Genomic DNA, 23,118 nt, shown 5'->3' on the forward strand with positions numbered 1-23,118 from the left:
CTAAAAATTATTTACAGGCTAATAAGGCTTCATAAATGCTATGTAGACTTGGTTAGTTAAAATCATTTTAATGCTAAGACCAAAACCAAAAGCTTGCTGAAGCTGACAAGGAAAAATTCAAGTAACCCTTGCCTAAAGAAGGCAGGAAAAAAAGGATGCCTACTTTCTCGGTTTAGGTACTTATTAATCAGGTTGGAGATGCAAAGAGTACATCATTTGATAGCACCCTGTTAACGCTTCCATAAGCTCAAGAAGAAAACGCTGCTTTCTCTGAAAATGTGAACATTGAGAAGGATTCTGAGTCTAACCTTTAATCCTAAAAGAAACAGAAACTAACGTATACATTTGTCTCTGCTGCCTTGAATTTGCAAAGAACTTACTTGGGAAGTCTTAATCTCACCTTTGAAGTCTTCCTTCAAGGTATGTAATGGCTCATATGTCTTTATTAAATGAGGTGTGTGGCGGCCTCTACTGGTGTGTGTTTATAGAAAATGTTTCAATAGGCAGAAAAAATACTAATTTCAATTAAAAAGTTAGAAATACAGACTGTCATTTAAATATATAAAAATATCTAATGCAGAAAAAATATATTACAAGTTGTGTAATGTACTCTTAATTAGGAAAATAATCTAAAACACTGACCATGTTAGTGTAAAATAACGATTTACGGAAGGGCATTAATTGTTCAATTCACTCTGATATTGGGTTAAATATATTTTATTAATGAATTACTAATCCCAACTGAGGCATTTTATTACCTCTAGTCCACTGTTAAGTCCCCTTAGTTGACTTAAATTAAATCACTTAGAACAAACCCAAAGGAAAGGAAATATTTTACAGTTAAATCTATAAAGTCCTAGAACTAGAATCATTTGATGACAGGTCGGTTTCTATAACTCAAGCAAACTGTACGTTGACTTAATATAGCTGACATTTCAATCTATTTTACAGTGTTTTTAATTTTAAAAATACAACACATTAAAATATGTTCAATTTATCAAAGCTAAAAGCAACATTTAAGTAATGTACTTAAAGTGCAAAGGCACTTTAACACAAAGAAGTGATGCCTAGTGACTATGCTTGGTAACTGAAGACGGAAATACCATATATCATTATTTACAAAAGAATTTATAGTCTCAAAAGATCTTTGGAGATCTTCTACAAAATACACTAAATATCCATTTTCATTTGAAAAGTTTGCTTACTCTTTCTTCATTCACTATAATCTCCTCTTCCCATTCCCACACTGGAAAAATAAAAGAAGAAAAAGGAAACAAAACCATAAACAAAATATATGAAAAAAATGCACTGTAGAAACATTCATGTTCAATGATGATTCCTAAGGAGAGAAGGAAAAAAAAGGTGGGGGAGGGAGGAGAGCAAGAGAGAAATAATTTAAAGGAAAACTTGAAAAAGCAGTATCATTGCTTCACCCCATCCCCCAAACATCTTCAAAGTCCCCCATTGAGGCTGGGAAAGGGAGAACACAAACACACACGAAAGCAAATGCAGTGCTTCCAACAGTTTGGAGCAGCATCCTTTGATGCCAGAGGGTTGTAAATGATTTCCCTTCACAGCTGACTGATTGCAGTTTGTTTTTCCAGAACTTCGAGGTAGTCTGGTTCTGATTGCGGCTTAGCTTGCAGTAAAGGGTGGTCTGGTTTTGACTGCCCCACAAAGCATTTCCTGGGAGTTCCATATAAAACGGTTTTATTGATTCTGTCTTGGTTTTGGCGTCGAGATTCATACGAAGGGGCGAACTGCCTTTTAGGTAAGGTACAAAAGTTATAGTGGACGAGTCCTGCACTGGGGAGTTCCTTGACGCGCTCAGCGATATTCTGATACAGCAGCTCGGGCTCTCTTGGGGTGGCTTGCTTTTCTAGCAACTCGGTGGCACTTATAGTGTAAGCAAGTGTGGCTGGCTCTTCTTTCTTCTCCTCCAGGTTGCTGTAACTGAATTCTTGCAGGTTTCGGTAATAGGCCACTGGGTCTCCTTCCTTCTGCATGTAGATGGGGTTTTGGCACATCTGACCCACAGGTGGGGGGATGTAGTTATAGACGTGGCCGTCTGCTTTATCCTGAGTCTCAGTGTTATAAGACCCATACTGTAACTGGAAGGAACTTACATCTAAGTTGTTGGCACTCCTGGGAACACTTGGCACTCCCTTTCGGCGTTTCAGGACAAAGACGAATAGGCCAGCCCCAAAGCAGACAGATAAGATAAAGACAACCAGCAATCCTAAAATTAAGACAGAAAGTGGAACTTCAGTGTGTAGTTCAGGATAGGAACTGGGAGACACACTAAGTGAGCGAGGTGTGTCTGTGTTGTGATTCATTGACAAAATGGTTCCATCTGACAAGTTTGGACCGTCTGGACAAATAGCCTCCCTGCCCAGAAACTTCAGGATCTCCCCAGCGTGCTTAGCGGGAGATTCACAGGTCACCTCATTGATGATGACAGGGGAGTTGGCATGCTCTGTCCAGTCCTTTAGTCCCATGATGTCACAGGTGCAGTCCCACGGGTTCTCTTGCAGATCTATCTGGATAAAAGCCGGAAGCTGATCCAGAACCCCTTTCACAGGCAGGTGAGAAAAGTGGTTGTTTCTCAGATTCAGCCTGGTGAGGGCCGTGCCCCCAAATATATTATCAGGTAAGGACCGCAGCAGGTTGTTATTCAGAAACAGTAGCTGTAGGTTAATCAAAGCATCAAAGGTCAGCGGCTTAATTTCCTTAATGACATTATACTCTAAATAGAGATACTGCAAGCTCTGCAGTCCATCAAACATAGCCGGATATAGCACTTCAAGGTAATTGCCATTCAGATAAAGTCTGCGTAAACTGGTCAGGTTTGTGAAGGCACCTTCCTGAATGACTGCAATCCTATTGTTTCCTAAATGCAATAGATCCAAAGAACTGTATTCTAAGAGGTCGTTCTTATAGACAGTTTGAAGATAGTTCCCTGTTAGGTAGAGTTTCTTTGGACTGGTAGGTTTAGGCTGCAGGTCGGAGATATTAGTGAACTTCCTTTCTTGGCAGTTGACATTTAGACCGTTGTCCGAACTCTGAGAGGTGCAGACACAGCTACTGGGGCAGGTGAGGGGCACCGGGGACTTGGTCTGGTACACCATGATGGGTCCAAAGCTCTGCCTGTCTTTCGACACTGTGACCCGGGGAGTTGGGCGATTTCTCATTTTGGGTGGCCGGCTCGCTTTTGCAGCCCTGGTTGGGTTGAGAGCCGGATTCATTGTAGGTGACAGCCTTTGGACATGTGTGTCAGCGTGGCCGCCCCTCTGACCGGAGTCACCGGTACTTTTTCTGGGACAGAGGTCTTGCCTGGTCAGCTGGGTCACATCTTTCCCATGCAATCTGAAGGGAGTTTCACAGACAATCTCCCCCACAAAAACAGTTATGGTGTCCAGCCAAGCCTTGAGAGGAAGTAAGTCACAAGTGCAATTCCATGGGTTTTCCTCCAGCTGAATCTCCATGATGCCTCCGATATGCTCGAGGACGCCGGCAAAAGGCATCACTTTCAGCCGGTTCCCTCGCAGGTCTAAGTGGGTCAGCAGGACGAAGCGGAACACATTGCTGGGCAGAGACAGCAGAAGGTTGTCATTCAGGATGAGCACTTTGAGCTTGTTCAGTTTGCTGAAGGCCCCCGCCTCGATGGCACTGATGTAATTGTAGTCGGCCTGGAGGTACTCGAGGCTCTCGAGGCCCAGGAAGGTGTCCTCCCTCAGTACTTCGAGCTTGTTGTTGTTGAGGTGCAGCCTCTTGAGGGTTTTCAGGCCGCTGAACGCCCCGGTTCGGATCTCCTGCAGCCCGTTGTTACCCAGGTGGAGAGTAACCGCGTTGGAGTAATTGACGAACTCGTTGGGGTACAGTCTCGTCAGGAGGTTGCCATTGAGGAAAAGCTGATAGATTCGATACTGGGGGGGCTGGAGCAGGCTGACAGTTGTAAATCCTTTGTTTTCGCAGTTAATATTCAGTACGTTTTCCTTCTCTTCGCACAGGCAGCGGATCTTGCAAATGTCTTTGGCAGTTTTGCGACTCTCGGTCTGTAAGATCCCGGCCACGGTTAACACACTGAGGAACCAAACGCCGCTCAGCATCTTTAGGCACCGTCGGTGTCAGCTCAGGTACCTACAGGCAAACCTTGGGGAGGGGGGCAGGAGAGAGCGGGATGCGGGGGAGAAAGAAACACGGAAGCCCGATTAAAATGGCAAAGCGAGGGGGCGGAGTGGGACGGAGGAAGAATGCGGGGAGTGGACAGCACGGCAGAATGAAATCACTGCGTTTTTCAAAGCGCTTTCTGCTCTCCTCCCCTCCCCCGCAGCCCACCCACACACGCGTCCCGGAACACACGCTTGCACCTGATTTCCCGGCGGGTCGCAGCCAGCCGCGGAGTCATTAGTAACCGAGTTGTCCTACTAAATCCAGCCCATCTCCTCCTCCTCCTCCCCTGGGGTATCCTGAAGAGATCTCGGGCGGCTAGCCCGTCCTGGGCTCCCAGCAGAAATTGCTTTACTTTTTTTTTTTTTAACTGCGCAAAAAGGGGGTGGGAAAATCAGGGGACTGGCGGCGGGGGAAGGGAGAGGGTGGAAGAGCAAAGACAGCGCGCGGTGGGGGTTACTCACACATCAGGAGAAGACGGGACCCCTCTCCTCTGCAGTCCGCTGGTAGTTTAGCATCTTCGGAAAGAGAGGGAGAGCAAGGTAAAAGGAGACGCCGCTTACGGAAGGATGCCCTGCTTTCTGTCGGTGGATTAAATTTTGCTGGGGGGTGCGCACTGATTAGGAATCCGGCAGGCGGCAAGAGAAGAAGAGGAGGGTTGGAGCGGCGGGAAGCTGAGCCCACGGGGACCCGGGGGTTCGACTGAGCAGGGAGGTCGCGAAGCCTGCCGGCTGGGGCGGCGGGCGGCGGAGACGACCGAGACTGGGCGCGCACTTCCAATCCGGCGGCAGGGGCACCAGTGCGCCCGGCAGTTTGAATTTGAGAGGCTTTGCAGGTTCCGCGGGACCGGGCTGGGGTGACGTCACGGGGGGAGGGGGCAGGCTGGGGATCGAGGGCGCGCAGTGGGGGAGAGAGGGGCAGATGCTTCCCTTCCCTGCGAGTGGCTTTGCAAAGCTCAAATCCCGGCTGCGTCAGTTGCTTCTGAACTACTCCACCTCCAGCCCGGCGGGCGGCGAGTGGCTGGCGAGCTCCTGGAGAGGGGGTTCTCCAGGAGGGGCACCGCCGGGACTCCTCTGGCTCCTCCGAGTGGTTTCTTCCACCCGCCCCTCCCTCCTGGCTCTTCCAGCGGGCCAGTGTGTGTGTGTGTGTGTGTGTGTGCGCGCGCGCGGGGGTGTCTCATTCCAGATTCTCGAGCAGGGGTCCAGATCCTTCCGAGTAAGGGATGTGTGTGTGTAGTGTGTGTGTGTAGATGTGTCTCTTTGCTACAGGACTGGGGCCTGCCTGCCAAACTCCTAGCTCACATGCTCTTGGTGTGGAGAGTGGGGTGTGTGTGCACCGGTGTGTCTGTGTGGGAGGGCGAGGAGTTCTTTTGGGGGATTTATGCTTTACATACAGAGCTTTGTTTCAGTGCTGAGAGAATTACTTTCTGGGTGGTGACTGGCCAGATATTTGCCGGGAATCTGAAAGCCAGCTCAACGTTAGCTTATAGACTGAGATAAACAACAACAAAACCCTTCTCCCCCTGAGGTTTATACTTAGCCAGATAATGAGGTTTAAACGTGTGCTTTTTGCCTGAAGGAAGGAGAAGAGAAGTGGGTGTCAGACAGGCACTGCCAGGCTGAGCTTCAGCTGGGAGTAGGAGCCCAGGAAAGGGTGCTGAGCCCTCCAGGCTGCAGGGTCAGGGAACCAGGGAACAGAAGGCGGAGATGCAGGAAGACTGGCTCCTGAGAAAGAGGAGGAATGAAAGGAGTCCTGGCCTGAGACTCAGGAGACCTGGCTTCGGATCCAGCTCTGTTGCCAGGTGTCACTTGTTTCTGGATCTTCCCACCCCCATGGGCAAAAGGGGTGGACTTATAAGGGTCCTCCCAGCTCTGACATTTAATCGGATTCAGATAACCTTTCCCCGGGATTATTAATGGCCAGGTGTTGGGTTTTTGCCTTCGGTATCTCATTTCTCCTTAATTATCTTAAGGTCCCCTGGACCCAGGAGTCTCCCAGTTGGAGTCCATTTGCAAGATGGGAATGTCTGCTGGTGCCCGAAAGGGCCAGGCGCTGCCTCTGGTGGGCATGGGGGAGATGAGGCAGCAAAAGCAGGGGGTGAAAAGAGAATGGGAAGAGGAAATGACCAAGCGATGTGCCAGTCCCGCCAGACACTTTAGTTGGCTCTCCCCGCCTCTTGGTCCCGCCTGCCGCAGTCGACACAGGGTCCCATTGCTGCACCAAGTGTGGCAGAGGGGCAATCGCATAGGCAAGCTGAGCCTTCGGAGAACAGAAAGCGCCCTGCTTCTCCCCTCCTCCTTCCCTAGGAAGCTCAGGTCCTAGGATTGTTCCACCCATACAAGTTCTTTCCTCCCCAAGAAGGGCTCTCATGGTTTATAAACTTAGGCACTAAAGCAACCTGTGGCTCTGGCCTTCTCCTCCGCAATTTGTCACGGGCGTTCTTCTTTCCCCCTGCTTTTCCTTTGGAGAAGAGCCTTGGGCCAGACATCATGAGACCCTCCCCATCCAGTAATTCTTGCTTCACCTTGGGCAACAACCTTTCCTTCCGGGCCCTCGAATTTCCCTTCCCTGTGCCAAAGGGCAACGGGAGAGTGACTGTCCACAGAGGGGGAGGGGGCAGCCCTGCGATGGTCTCCCACCCTCCATGGCAATTGCATCATTAGATGCGAGTGGGGTGATGCAGTGGGAGCACAATTAAGCTTCCTTTCATAGCAAAGGGGCATTTGTTTCTACATATTTCCAAATATTAAATATACATAGTTCCTAGAGAGATATGGTTTATTCATTCAGTCGTTCATTTAACAAACATTTATTAATTAGGTTAATATTTCATTGAAGTAGACGCCAACATGAGAGCTAGACAAGACCTTTGAAATCAGATTCATTTTATAGATGAAGACATTCCTCAACCAGGGGAAGTGCTGACTTGCTTAAGTTCAAGAATCTATAAAATTAGAAACAGAACCCAGAAGTTCTGAGTCCCAGGCCAGCAGTTCTCAAAAAAACAACTCCTGCTTACTGTGAATTAGACAACTATCTACCTAAACTTCAATAGTGGTGGTGTTTTACTTAAATGTGTTTTTTTTCTAAAAATTGTATTTGAAAGTGAAATACCAAATATGTGTTTCAGTTCTCAAATATCGTAATTTCCTTTAAGACACTGATGACTCTGTCAATACTCCTTGAGGACAGAGCCTATTAGGAATTGGTGGGGGTAGACAGATGAGGGGGCGCTTGAAATTCTTGATACTACGGGGTGAGGGAAACGGAGCGGTGAGGGCTGGGGTAACGGCACTGGGGACCCCGCGGCGGGGCGGCAGCTCTCCCTTCCGCGGTTAGCTGCCGACACGGGTCGGTGGACCCTCCCACCACTCCTGCGTCTCCCGCTCGTCCCTGAGCTTCCGCAGCCGTTTCCCCAAACACAGTTATTGGGAACAAATCAGCCTCCACCCCGATAAAGCACTTTAAGGAAGTTTCCTCTGGCCCCGCGTCTCTGGAGGAGCGGCCGCGGCACCGCGCCGGGGAGAGCGGGTTCCTAAGGCGGCGGAACGGTGCCGGGTGAACACGGAGCCCGCGGGAGGCAGAGGCGGACGCTAAAATAAGGCAAACGCTCCCCGTCCTCGCGGGGGCGAGGGAGGTAGAAACGCGAACTCCGTCGCCTTGGTCTCACTCGCATCTTCTCGAGTGAAACCGGGCTCGGGTCTCCGGGGCCGCCAGCGGGCGCAGCGAGTGAGGGCGGGCGGGCAGTACCCCTGCGCCCCGGCTGCGAGGGGGTTAACGGAGCCCGGCCGGCCCGGGGAGGGGGCTTCCACCGCCCGCCCGCCGCCGCCTTCGGCCCCCGCTCCGGAGTCCCTGGCCCAGCCCTTCCCGAAGGGCTCTTCCGGGCGACCCAGGGGCCGGGCGAGTCCCCTGTGGCCGGGCCCCATGCACCGACCGCTCGCGCAGCTCTCCCTGCCCTCACCCCACACCGCCGCGACGGCCGCTCGCGCCGCCCTCTCCCCCGGGCCCGGGCGCCGCGTCCTCGTCTGGAGCGGTGGCCGCGGGGCCGCACGACGCCCGGAGCCGGACCAAGCCCGCGCGACTGTCCCGAGGCCGGACAGCCGGAGCGGGGGCGGCGGTCAGGGGCGGCCGCCCGCGCGCGATCCCTGGCGGATCGCGCCGTCTGTCCACGCCCGTTGCCTCCGCCTGGGGCTGTGGCCGCGAAAGTCAGGGGCCAGCGCGGAGCCAGCTAGTCGGCCGCGTCGCCGCGGCGTCCCCGAGTACTCAGAACTTACCCGGCGAGCGCGCCGCCCGGAGCTTCCCCCAGAGGCGCCCGCGGCATCCGCGACCCGGGGAGGCGCGGGAGGCTGCGCGGCCTCGGCCCGGCGCGGCCCGGGAGCGAGGGCTCGGGGGCGAGCGCGGGCGGCGCCCCCAAGGGCAGGCAGATCCCCACTGGAGCGGCTCGCCGCCTGGCAGCGCTTCTGGCAGGAAGGAGGGAGGGATCCGGGAGGGAGGAGGAGAGGAGGGCGGGAGCGGGGAGGAGGAAAGAGAGGGGAGGGCGGGCCGGCGGCCCCTCGCCCGCGCTTATCAATCACCCCGCAGATCAAATGTCCCCGCGGCGCACCAGGGAGGGGGATGGACCGGCCCACAAAGGAGCCGCTGCTCCGTTTCTCTGACCAGCGCCGCGGAGCTCTGCTCAAGCCTCCCGGCCCCCCTCGCCTGGAACTCTGCCCAGTCCCTGCAGCTTCCACCGGGGGCTGCGGATCGGACGCGGTCAAGTGAAATAGGATGGCACTCGGTCAGGACTGTTTGCTAGGGTACACTCTGATCACAGGGTGGAAGTTACGGACAAGTGAAAGCAGCCAGCCCTCCGAGCCGGACACGGTCCGGGACGGCTGCCTTCCCTTAACTAGTCAGCGCCCGGTCCTCGCAGCTTGCGGGCAGATCTGTAAGGACCTCCTACGAGGACGGTAAACACGGTATTTCCATATAATGTAGAGCCGGGCGAGACCAGTGCAAACGCTTTCACCAGAGCCAGCCCTTCGCAGCATTCCAGTCCCTGTTTCCGTTTGATTCTTTTCATTCTTCATGACGTTGCCTGGATCTACTAGAGCGGACTTTGGGCCACCCTCTCTTCCCTTTTCTCCTTTCTTTGCACTCCTGTTAGTAGTCCAGGTGGTTGTGTTTCGATAACGGGAAGGCGCTCTGGGCAAGAGTCACTGTAGTTCTAGAGGGAGCTGCGGTTTTCGCCCAGAGCGTTGCGGTTCCCTCCAGACCCGCTTTCCCCAGGGCCTCTCCTCGCCTCTGCCAGGGTCTTAGGGAGAAAGTTGCAGTTGTGTAAAGACTGGAGCAGGGAGTTGATTTGATGGCACCGAGACATTTCCCCTTCAGTCGTGGAGGAGAGCAGCCTTAATTAAAGTCGTCACCGTCCCCTGTCCTTTTCATACCCCCTACGGAGTCTGTAAAACCCCAATTCTTGAGAATATCCACCACCAGCTGGGTGGCAGAGAATAGGAGGGGAGGGGAGGGGAGGGGTGCAAAATTAGAGCAAAAACTAGCTCTGGGGCTAATGAATCTGCGTTGGGATTTGTCTGTTTCGAGGTTATTTCCTATACGTTTAACCCACGTTCTCCTGGCACAGACCTCTACCTCATTCTTCTCCTTACCCTGGGGAATCTTTTGTGCTTCTTCTTTCTCTTCTAGGCTTTCTTTTCATAATGGAGACCATGCTGGGCCTTTTTAATAGAAAATTACTGATAATCTTATATTATGCACATATGCAGAGTTTACCTTAGTAATAGTCCAAAGAATTATCTCTTATAATCATATCTCTGAGGTTTTAAGGATCATTACTGTTCCTTTTACTTCAGTCCTGAGAAAGCCTTTTTGAGATTTCCCTGCCACTCAGATAAGTAATTTCAGAATAACACGGGTCTCAGATATGCACATGGGCAGGCTATTTTACAGTTACATATTCAGAAACATTGCCTTTCTTTATTAATATCCTTATTTGTGTAAAACATCAAACGTGCTATTCGCTACAGACTATAGCAGCAGCCTGGGCACATCATAGTGTTACTGAGAACAGTTAATACTGTTTCTTCTGTGTTTACCTCATTTCTGACTGTGTCATCTTTTCGTGTAGTTATTTAATGGGGGCTATAAACAACCACAAAACACAGAGCTGAGGGGCTATTCAAAGGCAGAAATAATGAGACAGTCATGCTGAAAAAAAGGAGACAGTTTACTGAGAAGGGTGGTGTGTCCCTAGCCAAAGGGGACACAAACAAAAGCCATAACATATACAGATTAGATGAGGAACAGGCTATCAATGATACAGACCGACATTTTATTTTGATCCAGTAGAAACTTGCAAAATATGGCATGCATCCATTTTAAGTAGCCTTGTAAGCAAGTCTAACATGTTTATCAGCCTTCAGAAAAGCATTTAGCAGCCTGCCTTTCTGCACGGGACCACACTGATAGTAAGATTTTTTTAAAAAGAGCAGACTTTTCTTTTTGTCGGCATAACATTTTCAAGTAGGTGGGTAGCTGTTTCAAAGGGTGTCCTGAATGCACACACACACACACACACACACACACACACACACACACACACAATGATGAGCAATACAGAACTTTCTGTGAGGGTTGTTGCATAGATAATTACAGAAGAGAGCTTGAAGCATGTGAAAGTTTTAAATGTACCAATTTATTTGAAAGCTGCTTTATACTGACTTTTCGAAAAGTTTCTGTGTTCGGGGAGAAAAATCCTGATATAACTGAATATCAAAGACATGCATATTAATGTACTTCTGTGAATTAATAAAAATGGCATTCTTAATTCTTTGGTGTAATGGCATTGTAAAGGCATCTCTGTTTGTGTGCTGTTCTCTGTTGATTAGTTCATATTACTAAAGGGCTTAGAGATCCCTGACTGCAATGCTAGTGGGGCAATACAGAAATTAAATTTTGCTTGGGCTTTTATAATTTCAATCTAAGATCAGGAGAAAATCAGATATTTCATCTAGGATGAATTTTTTAAATGTGTATACATTACTAAGACAATGCAAATGTTGCACAGTTACTGTGTACTACACAGTTTGCCTGTGAATGTTGCTTCTCCACCTTTTCCACACCTATCCAGGGCTGGGAAGCTTTAAAAAATTTACAAAATAAGACAAAGTAGAAACCTCATGCAGAGTCAGTAAGTCTAAGACCGATCGATGTGAGTTGTTTTCTGGGAATACTGTCCATTTGAACCAAAGGTTTCAAAGAAGAGTTCAGACAGAGACAGACAAATTCCTAAATAAAGAAACGAGACACAGAGGACATGCCGTTAATACCGGTAATTATAGCTTAAAGGATATTGTAGACATTGGTTCTGTGATGCTATTGAAAGTGTGGATATTTTTTCAAGTCAATTCAATTATTTTGATTATTTTGGCAGGCTTGGTTGGAAGAGTGCTGGGCCAGGACCCAGAATAGTTTGTCTTTTAATCAAACACATATCCAAACCCTTGGAGACCAGTAACCTGGGTTCAAATCCCAAGCAGGCACTGCTCCTACCTAAGTTTCCTCACGTGTAAAACTGAGTACTAGCACCTGCCATATGGCGTCAGTAAGGATGGGATTCATGAAAAACCCTTGAAAGTTGTGAAGAGGTACACATATGTACTTCTTGAAATGAGGAATTCTTAAATTCCCTTCTTAAGTAAATTATACAAAGCAATGATTTTAGTGAGAAAGCATTGTTTTAATTGAAATTGGATAATAGAACCAGGATTAGAAAGTTATTTACTATTCTGGTTGGAGGTATATTATGTCAAACATTCAAATGAAAACTTGAAAGCATTTCATCTTTTCCCTAGATTTTTTCCAAATAGCTGAATAGGTGTGTATATCAGGATTTCTCAATCTCGGCACAATTGACATTTTGGACCAGATCAGTGTTTGTTGTGGAGGGCTGGCATGTGCAATGTGGGAGGTTTAGCAGCATCCCTGGCTTCTCCTACTCTCCAGTAGCACCAGTATGCCATATATTTATATACATACACTATATGTATACTATATAGTATATACATACATGTTTTATGTATATATAGTGTGTATATGATATGTATATGTGTATATAAACACCTTACGTTTATTTCACACTTAAACAAATTGAAGGAACATAATGTACATGATGACTTATGACAGAGCAAGACCAAGATTCCAGGCTCCCCGATGCCCTGCTTCATGGTCTGCCACACCCTGCAGCCCGCCTGCCACCTCTTCTACCCCAAGTACCGTCAGTGGAGGTGCTGCTCTTCTCAAAGAAATATATTTTCTATCATAACCCAGGGCAGTCATGGGTGGAAACCAGAGTTTCTGAAACAATATTACCCTTGTCATAGCCAGGCACCCTAAAATATTCTATTGTAGTTGATTTTAAAAATTGCTGGCTGTGGCCTGCTAAACTGATTTCATGAGGGACTAACAGGTCATATCTCACAGTTTGAAAAACACTGACATACTGGATCTAGCAGAAGAGGAAAATGGGGCAGAACAGAGAAAGGGGGCAGTAAAGCAAAAGGAGGAGACTAGAAATAGAGAAAAAAAGAAGTGAGTATGGTGCAAAGTTATAGTAAAACTTATGGCTCTCAACCAATTGTATTCAAATCAAATGTCACTTAGTGGTGGGCCCTGCTCCCTGAGGGTCCCAGACCTCCCTTTGTGGGGATTGAGCAGAGTGATTCATCAGTTAGGACCCTATTTAAGCTTACTGGACCTGGGAGTGAATATACATGGCAAAAGCCATAGATTTTACAGGTCAGACTTAGGATAGCATTAATAGGTATTTCAGTTATCCTGACACATTCTTTCCTATTAATCTCACTGCAGCTGGAAGTTATGTTTTGGTCTGGAGTTACAACCTAATGCACTCAGGAGGAAGCCAAATTTACTGAGTTTGACACTGCACATTATTGGAACGGTATAATGCAGTCGAGCCTCTGTACTAAGTTCTGTTGATTTTATTTATGTATTTATGTTTGGCTAGTATAAATATAAGGTAAAGTATGTGCTGTGGCAGAGAGTTTAATGCTGACTCTGCTGGAACATTCAAAAGTGTCTGCACACGAGGCCCCCAGTTCTAAAGAGCAGCTACTAAGGATTTGCATTAAGTATTTCTGATTTTTAAAAAAGTCATCATTTGTGAAGAGGACAAGGCCATTAATATTCAAAAATAGCAAGGATGACACACTCCAGATCTACCCTGAAGTGATTTGCACAAAATGAAGCAGGGTTTAGAAATTATAGGTTCAGAGGGGAGGTGAGTAAGATTTAGAAAGTAAATAAAATCATTTCCAAGTAATAGCTGGAGGCAGCATTCAACCATCATTACAAATCAATGAGAGGAGAAAGGATTTTTTTTACCTTGAATCTTGATGATTTATTACTCAGATGTGATATCAGTTCATTTTTATTTTCCTTCCATTTTTCATCTCCCAGGAAGCTGCCTAAGTGATATTACAGTGTCACCTGGCACACACCCCAATTCACCTGATTATTGCAGGTGAGGTCACCTGATTATTGCAGGTGAAGTCACCTTTAAGTCAAATATAATGGCTCCAGGACATATATCAAACAACGTTTGCAGCTGTCTGTGGTCGTACCATGGTTCCTAGGCAAATTAAAAAGAAAGAAAAGGGCTTCCCTGGTGGGGCAGTGGTTGAGAGTCCACCTGCTGATGCAGGGGACACGGGTTCGTGCCCCAGTCCGGGAATATCCCACATGCCGTGGAGCGGCTGGGCCCGTGAGCCGTGGCCGCTAAGCCTGCGCGTCCGGAGTCTGTGCTCCACAACGGGAGAGGCCACAACAGTGAGAGGCCCGCATACCGAAAAAAAAAAAAGCTTCAAATTTCATGACACTTTTGATAACCTAAATATCCTTGAAGATCTTTCAGAAACATAGCCTGATGTCTATCTGGGGTGGAGGAACCATATGGAGTTTCTCAAAAACATCACTTTGGGGCAACTCCAGGAAAGCATGACAAAATTGGAGGCATAATCATCACCAGATTTGTCCCCCACCCTGGACATCGCCACAGCAATTCAAATACTGTAGTAGGGTCAGTGTCACTTTAGTAATATTTTGAAAGGAGGGAAAAGCAAGCTTGTTTTTTGCTACACATCATTGCTTCAGAATAATGAGTTCAGCATGCTAACCCCTTAGCTCTTTATATATTGGTCTAGTTGGTACAGGTCAGGAAACAGCACTATTTGAACTAGACAACTTATTTGCCATCATTTAAATATATTGAATATTATATTTCAATATATAATATTGAATATACTGAATATTATTTTAATACATTTTTTCAATAGAAATACCAATATTTAAGGAGATGTATACAGTATTGCTAAATGATGAATGCTGGCTATTATTTGCAGCAAGAAAAGACAATTGTCAAATTAATGAATTGATGTTCTGCTTACAATTTTTATAAAATATAACCACTCAACCTAAGATAACTCCTGTCTCTCGAATACAAATAAGTAATACAAAACAATTTGGGGTAAGCCCGAGTCGAGTCCCTGATTTAAAGTTTCAGTTGCTTAGAATTCAAATATATGATTTACTCAAGGGTCAGAACAAATCTGCTATGATTTACATTGACAACATTGGGGTGTATTAGGCAGCAATGGAATCGTTCGTTACCCCTGCTATGGCCCTTAGCCAAATTCAGTCTTGGGTTGTAGTGACGATATTGATCACAGGCTACCTGGCTTCATCAAATTGTGCTTTTCCACTGATTTTTAAGTAAGTGGTTTGTCCAAAACGATTCCCAGAATGCTAATGAACCATAATACCTATATGGAGGTAAGTTATCCAATTTCTTGATCCATTTTCAATATCAATATGCAGTAGCACCTTAAGTCATTAAAAAAAACTGCTATGATATATTAATGTAACAAATAATTCTATGTAGAAAGATCTCAAAATATAAGGGTGTAGGACGAGTGATCTACAGTTAAACCGCAGATTTACAAAGCTGCTTTCACGCATGTTCAACTGTTATCTTTCATTGAAATACCAAAGTAATTAGTCATCTTGAAGAATTTTCTAGTTGCAGAATGTCAGGGATTATTTTGGGTATAGATGTTGACTAAAAGCACTTGATAACCTAAGAATTTGTGTTGTGTATGTTTGCCTGCCTGCTTTCCCTCCTTCCTCCCTTCCTTCCCTTCCTTCCTTCCTTCCCTTCCTTTTTTTCTTCTGATTTGGGAATTTGTTAATCCACAATTAGATATTTTGTCAAAGAAAACTATTGACACCTCAAACAGCAGTCTGTATCCTGAGAAAATGATTATTTGAAATGAGCCAGCATCACATAGAGGTTTCTGTGAGAAAGAGACCATCACGACTGCTCTTTTAACTGAATTTTCCATAGACTGGGAGGATGGTAGAGCTGGGAGGGATTTAAAGTTAGAGGACTTTAGCGTGTGGTTTGTGTGCGCCTCCAGCATCTACATCCCCTGGGCCCTTGGTAAACAGGCAGATTTCTGGGGCCCACCCCAGACTCGTGGAATGGAACTTTCTGGAGGTGGAGTCTGAGATTGACATTTTTATGGGTTTCCCAAGAGACTCTGATGCAATTTGCTGGGCCAATTCTAGTCCAACATCTTCATTTTATAAGATGGGGAAACTATGGCTCAGGAAAACGGAGTGACATTCAAAGTCACATAGGCAAAGCAAGAGTCAAACTCAGATCTCCCAACGCTCATGCAAATGCTGGGTCGTCTTATGTTTTGATACTTTAGTTTTAGAATTGTATTTTTCAATGACAATCAGCATTAAAATTTAATGCAGCACAGTGCACTCTGCTTATGAACCATGTTACAATATGCCCATAAAAAGTGGCTTGCTGGTCAGCCACAAGAAGCAAAAACATTTTATTTCTAAAGTCTTTTGACTAAAAGTTTATTGCTATTTATTTGTGTTTTGGGTGATAAACTATATAAAATGGAATAAAATGCTTGATAAATACTTACTGAATTGAAAAAAATGAGCACTGACTTCGGTATTGAGTTTGAAAAGATTTACTCTATTATGGGCACAGAGATGCTAAAATGTCAAATTTAATGGAATCTGAAGTAGCTTACATTTCATGTTATCATTTACTAGGTCTACTGAATCATTCTGAGGATATGGCAGGGAGACCAGGGTCTATAATAGTGGGGTTTTTTTTCATTTTGCTTTTTTCTTCGTTTCAAAATTTTGAGTAAAGTTACATAAACCCTTCAGAATAAGCTTCATAAGTGTAGGGGCTGAGGATGCTATCTTGAAGCTCTCTTGACCTATAAGTGTCAACTTCAAGAAAATTTCTGCTAGAAACTTTTGAAGATAAAATAGAACATCTAATTAACATTTAGAAGAGTAAGATATATATCCATTTCAAGTAACCTGACCTGGATTTCAGCAGCAGGATCTCTTCTTGACACATTTGTAACTTATTTTAATTGCTAATAGGTACTGTGTGTATACATCCAAGGCAAAAGGGGCCTTAACCTCTTAGAGTTACAAGAGTGAATTAACTTGAAACTAAACAATACATTTTTGTGAAGAGACATTCTGTTGGGCATAATCTAATACTGAATCAAATGCATGTGATTGACAAGAACCAATTTTCCAAGAACGTTGAAAGGACTACTGACATTTTTATGCCCCATTTGCATCACTATAATTATTTTCAAGGGAAATCAGGAGATTTCACGGGTATGAAGTGGGGATAGTAGAAAATGTGTGGGCTTTGGAGTCATATAGACCTAGGTTTGAACCCCAGCTCAACCATCTAACCAAGAGTGTGAGTACTGGGCAAGTTACTTAAATTCTCTGAGTTTCACTTTGCTTTTTTGTAAAGTCTGGGTAATTTACAAAGCCTGGTAACGCTGACTTTGTGAGGGTTGTTGTGAAAAACATAGAAAGTAGATCTAAAATGTTTCATACTGTGTGCATTTAATAGGTGAAGCAGGAACCATGTTCTCCTTCCAGTGTCCTTAGCTTGGTCCACAGAGTAAGGAATACCATCCTCTCATACTTCTTGGAAGTAAAAGGAAGAGATTTCCGATTTCCTTTTCTCTCTCTCTCTTTCTCTCTCTCTCTCTCTCCCAATCCCAAAAGAGAAATGAGCTTGCTAATGGCTTTGAGTGAAGAATCTGACCAAGCTCAGCTCTGTGCCTTTTGTTTTCTCTTTTTCAGGGCCACCTACTCTCAGAGTGTGCCTAACACTGCCTGGGGTGGGGTGGCTACATCCAATTCAGAAGTCTTCACTGGGAAGTCCGACTGTGGCCATAGACCAAAGCAACTTATTCAATTCAAGCTTAATAGTATGAAGCTGGTATTTTGATCTCCATCTATATGATCTCAATTAGTTGTGAATCCACAGTGGATTTAAAGGAGGGAACAGCTATCACCCCCAAATCCCCAAAAGTGGAGGGTCAATAAATTATGACTACTCTTATCATGGGGGTTTTGATGGCATCTTCATTCTTTTCTTGAATCAAGACGGTCATTACTAAACTGCTTTCAGCTATGCATGACCATGTGGCTGAGTCCTGGCCAGTGACAGTGGAAGTGTCATTTGGAGTTCTGGAAAGTCTCTTTAAGAGGCGAGGTGAATCCCCTTATTCTGCCCTACTTTGCTTCTGTTCCTACAGTCATCTTGGATCATAAGGACTAAGGTTACCCTCTAGGGCGGTGGAACAGATTCCCAGGAGCTGCTTAGGTCCTAAGCACCACGTGGAACCGTCATACCAGCCCTCAATTTTTTTACCTGTGGTTTAAAAAAAATGTGAGAATTAAAAGTCTATACTCAGGTGACACTAATCCAAACAGATATATTTAGCTAAAGCAATACCATCCTAAGAATCTTGCCATTTAAGAAAAAAAATCTGGCACAGGAGCTGTATAAACCTGAGCAACTCATTCTTAGGACTGATTTTTTTTTTCTACAAAGCAACAGGATAAGCTTAAGAATATATAAGATCTTTGTCTACTAGAGAATTCTGTGACCATATCTAAATACGATCACTCCGGATTGTTGAACTAGTATTTTAGTAAGAAACAAAGTCTTCTTTACAGTTTGGCAAAAGCTCATTAATTTGATTTTGAGGGGGGATGATTTGAGTGCCCTCTAGGCTGAAGTTTATCTTTGTACGATCTAAAACAAAAAAATCCCTCAACAAATCTGGAGGGTAATTGTTGGCTTACTTAGAAACCAACTGCTTTCTAATTGAAAGCTGGCAGCTTCCTATTTGCATCGAAACAGTTAATGTACTAATTTTAAATGATTTTTTAAAATCTGTCTACTAAAAGAGTCTGGCAAGACCTTATTAATGTTACTCATATTGTAGTAAACGGGTCCAAAACTGAAACTCAATATTTTTGATTCCTTGATGACTAGCATCAGGGATAAAACTGCTTTTCGAAAATTACAGGAAATTTGCCTCCTGAGGCTGGAAGAGTGAAAGTGGGAATGTGCCTTGGGAGTAGGTAGTCTTTCTCTTTGTTCTAGAAGGGATTAAGCTTTTTGACATGCAGAAGTAGGCTAAATACTTATTCTTTGTTTTCTGATATTGGAAGTAATCTAAGTGTAAATAATTCCAAGTGGAATGCTAACTTGTTCTAGTAATGCAAAAGTTTACTTTTGGGGGGGTGGAGGGATGGAAATCCAGGCATTCCTGGATATCTAGGGATTTCCCATTTCCTTTGGCATGCTCTGGGACAAAAGCTGAAGAGCCTTGGAACTGGGGAGAGAGAGATGATGGGAGAAGAAACTCTGGCAGCTGGTCTGCAAGAGACCTTCCATATTGGAGTGTGGATTTGGGGAGCAATAATGTCTGATATTGAACACAATTTCCCTTTTCTGCACTGTAATCACGTTTCCAGCAAAATGTGTTAACCACCACACTCTCTTGTGTTAGTACTACCTTGGGGAGGGGAGGAAGGAGCTCTCTTTCTGTATTCAGAGGTTTTGGAGAACTGGAGTGGCTTGGCTTGGTGGTAACCAGATGGACCAAGATTAGAGTGATCCAGAGAAATTGGAGGCATCATTTTAGAGCCAAGTGTCACAAGGAGAAAGCAGGTGTGGACTGAAAAAGAATGCACAACGTGAGAGTTGTGAGTTAAGTTTTATTTGGGGCAAAATGAGGACTATATGTTGGGAGACAGCATTTCAGGTAGCTCTGAGGAACTGCTCCAAAGCGGTAGGGGGGAAGGTCAGTGTTATATATGATTTTAGTGAAGGGGGGTGGTACGTGCAGTCAAGCACACCTTTTGGCAGAGGCTTGCTGCCAGTCACAAGGAGCAGATGTCACTGTTAATGATTTTAGTGTTTTTCTAGATATGAGGAGATACAAGAATTGCGCGCATAAAACCTTCCCCTGAAAATATCTAACTATCTGAAGGCCTGTTCTGCCAGTTTTTCCCAGAGCACAGAGTGCCTCATTCCTGATCTCCACCCTGAACTCCTTTCCAGGGGTGTTGAAGGTCAGTGGCTGCAGTAGTTTGTGACTTAGTCTTTGTAGAGGCAGACGGTAAGTGCCAATTTTTAGTTGGCACAGGAGAGATAGGATTATACTCCACAGGAATCATTTGAAATACACAGGAGGATTCTGTGTTACTCATGGTCACCTAGGATGAGTTCTCAAGTTATTTTATTTAGATATTCAAGAAAAATGATTCTTAGAAGACTAAAAAACTTGGGGCACTAGGGTTTCATAATAATACAACTACTATTTCTCTTGAATATCTACTCTAGTACCTGTGTAAGACATTCAATACACGTGATCTCTTTTACTGCTCATAACACGTGAAAGGCAGCATTATCTTCATTACCAGAGAGGCAAATGCTTAGAAACATTTTGATTGGAAATTTGCCTTATTCTATGTTATTATAATAAAAGTATTTTCTTTACCTTTTTTCCATTAGTTCTCACTGATCTTCCTTGCACTTAATATGAATTGGTGACATTTTGGTAGTCAGATTACAATACAACTTTCGTGAATTATGTATCAATAGGATTCATTTCCAGGAAGAACATGGAACTATTTCTGCAATTCCAGAGTTTAAAAAAAATAAGAATTATGCTTAAAATATCTAATGCAAGAGTTTTCGCAGCTCATAGTTAATATAAATGTTTGGGTTTTTTTATAATCACATATTTTTTTGAGTCATGATGCAAAGTAACAATGAGAATATTGTGTTTAATATTCTAGTATTAAATGACCACAAATTACTGGTATTGCCTAATGAGCTTCATGAGTCACATTTTATTGCCATGTCCTAGAATGAATAGAATTAGTGTTGCTATTACAGTATACTGTATGCAGGCTTACTAATGAAAAAATGCAGCAAAAATAAAGGGCTATATTAGTAATGGATAATAAAGTCAGAGAAGCTCTTAATGGTGAGCAGTATTGCAGTTGCTGAGTCTGATGCTTTATTTTTTTTTTTTACTGTTTTACACTTTTTTTACACTTTTACACTTTTTTCCTGTTTTACACTTTTTTTTTTACTGCTTAACACTTATTTCTTCTTTTCTTCTTCCTTAACCAACTAGATGGTTAAAGATTATATGTAGAAATGCACTCAAGTGTAAGTGGAAATGCCTGGCAGTAAAAGTCGATTGGCCTTTCCTAAAATTAGGAGAGATATTTATAGCCATTGAAAAAACAGAGTTGGTTGATTACAAAAGAGAGTAGAGTGTGAGCTTAAGTGAGCTCCTGGAGGGACCTTGTTGTCTCTGTCATATGCACAGTGGCACAGGACTGAGGTAGTAACTTAGTGTGATTTGAGAAAGGGGTGACTATAGGATCCTTATGACTCTCCTGCCCCCGTAGCTTCCAGCTCCTCATTGGGAAGCCCATGGAGTTGGATGGCCAGTGTCAGGCAGCACTGTAGCCTGCCAAGCTGATTAGGATTCACACAGAAGAGAGAGGTGGTCAGGCTGCCTGGAGACAAGGTGAGTCAGAGCATGGACAGAGCTTCAGCTAGAGGTGCAGTCATAGAGGGAGTTGGTGGGGACACAGGTCCTGGCAGAACTCGAACCAAAGTCTTGTTCTTAGGCAGGAGGTGAAGCAGTTTCAAATGATTTGGCAGATTGAGGCATGATCCCAAAGAAAAGTCTAGGCAGGATCAGTAGACAGGATATTTTCAGGCTGAGCATAAGGCAGGAATGAAGCAGGCCATGAGTCAGACTTTGGGATTAGGATCTAGATTCCAACAGGACTAGTTTCTAAGGAGGCTTGCGGCTGCTCTGTGAGCTTACAGCAAAGACAGCTTCCCAAGATGTAAAGGGTCAAAGCCTCTTTGGAGTAATTGTCTATAATCTCCGGGGAAGGAGATTAGATCTCTGTCCTTTGATGAGAAGGTCCCAGTGCCCATTGCATGTAATGATACCACACTGCCTGGGTGTATTATGGCCTGTCCTTAGCTTGGGGGAGTGTTTTTGCTCTACCTGGATATGAATTCCTTATTGGGGTCATTGCCATCCTCTTCTTTACAAACTTCTCAGCCTAGGATTCTAATTTTCTCCTCTCTCTCAGGTCTTGACAGCTAGACTCTTGGCAGTATGTTTTCTAAGCTGCTATGTTACTTGAGCCTAGTGACACCTTAGCTGCATAAGAAATGGATTAGTAGTATCTCTGGTCATTGTCTCTGCCTCTCCATCTCTAATCCAAGGCCTTATACAAATGTCAACAAATATTTATTGAATGTCTTTTTAGATATCTGATGTGGATTTAGCAGTATGAGGGATACAAAAATGCACATGTGATACAGTAATTTCCACTGAGGACCATTCAATCTTGGAGAAAGACAGAAAATACATCCACAAATATTTCAATAACAATTCAAGGCAGTATGTAATTAGGTGCCAAATTAATGTGACAGCCAATAAATATTTATTGTGGTTTGGAGTTGTACCAAACGTTTCATGTAAGAGGGGAAAATCTCTAGGGTTTAAAAAATAAATGGGTAAGATTGAGATGGGGAAAAAACAGGGCAGGCAAATCTACTTATTCATCTGATAAAACTATATAATGCTTACTATACACAAGGCACTGTTTTGAGTACTTCACAAGTAGTAACTCTTTTAATGCTCACAACCTCCCTATGAGGGAGATCAAATTATTAGCAAACTCAGGCAGAGAGAGATGAAGGAACTTGTGCAAGGTTGTGCAGCTGAGCCATGGAGCTGGGAGTTGGACCTAGATGGCCTAACTTGAGAACTGCACTGTCCAGTCTGGTGGCCACTGGTGGCTATTTAAATATAATGCATTGAAATGAAATCAAATTAAAATTCAGTTCCTCACTTGCATTTAACTACATTCCAAGTGTTTGATAGCCACATGTAGCTGGTGGCTACCATATTGGACAGCACAAATATAGAGAATAATTTCATCATCTGAAACTTTCTGGTAGACAGTGTTAGTTTACCATCTATTTATTTAGCCATTACTCTATGCCATCTCTTCCTGGGGTAATGAACTGAGTGAGTATGTGGAGGGTAACTTCACAGTTATGAGTCCTTGCTTAGAGGGTTGTCTTGGGCTAGAACAAAGAGCAGTAGAAGACAGTTTTGCAAAAACAAGAAGTAGAGGTTGGTTTTGAAGGCCAGGCAGGGAATTGTGCTTAATCCCTGCATTGGTTTTCTATTGCTGGGCAGCAAACTACCCCCAAATTAGCAACTTAAAACAACACACATTTATTATCTCACAGTTTACGTGGGTCAGGAATTGAGGCACAGCTTAGCTGGGTTGTCTGCTCAGGTCTCACCAGGGTACAATCAAGGTGTCAGCCAGGGCTGCAGTCTCATCTGAGGCTTGGGATTCTCTTCCAAGCTTTGTGGTTATTGGCAGAATTTAGTTTCTAGAGGCTGTAGAACTGAGGCCCTCAGCCCCAGTCTGCCTGCTTCTAGAGTC

General features: G+C 44.8%; 1 protein-coding gene across 1 annotated transcript; it reads right to left on the reverse strand.

Annotated features, from left to right (window-relative positions):
* Positions 1 to 701: 701 nt before the first annotated feature.
* Positions 702 to 8,567, reverse strand: SLITRK2 (SLIT and NTRK like family member 2). The gene is made up of 2 exons (XM_027099527.1): positions 8,445 to 8,567; positions 702 to 4,688 (listed from the first exon to the last, which is right to left on the reverse strand). The coding sequence occupies exon 2, from the start codon at positions 4,107 to 4,109 to the stop codon at positions 1,572 to 1,574; it is 2,538 nt and encodes an 845-aa protein (XP_026955328.1). The 5' UTR covers positions 4,110 to 4,688; positions 8,445 to 8,567; the 3' UTR covers positions 702 to 1,571.
* Between the last annotated feature and the right edge of the window lie 14,551 nt (positions 8,568 to 23,118).

This window comes from Aethalodelphis obliquidens, unplaced genomic scaffold, assembly GCF_003676395.1.
Source record: "Aethalodelphis obliquidens isolate GAN/ISIS:26980383/991018 unplaced genomic scaffold, ASM367639v1 scaffold132, whole genome shotgun sequence".
NCBI classification, from domain to species: Eukaryota; Metazoa; Chordata; class Mammalia; order Artiodactyla; family Delphinidae; genus Aethalodelphis; species Aethalodelphis obliquidens.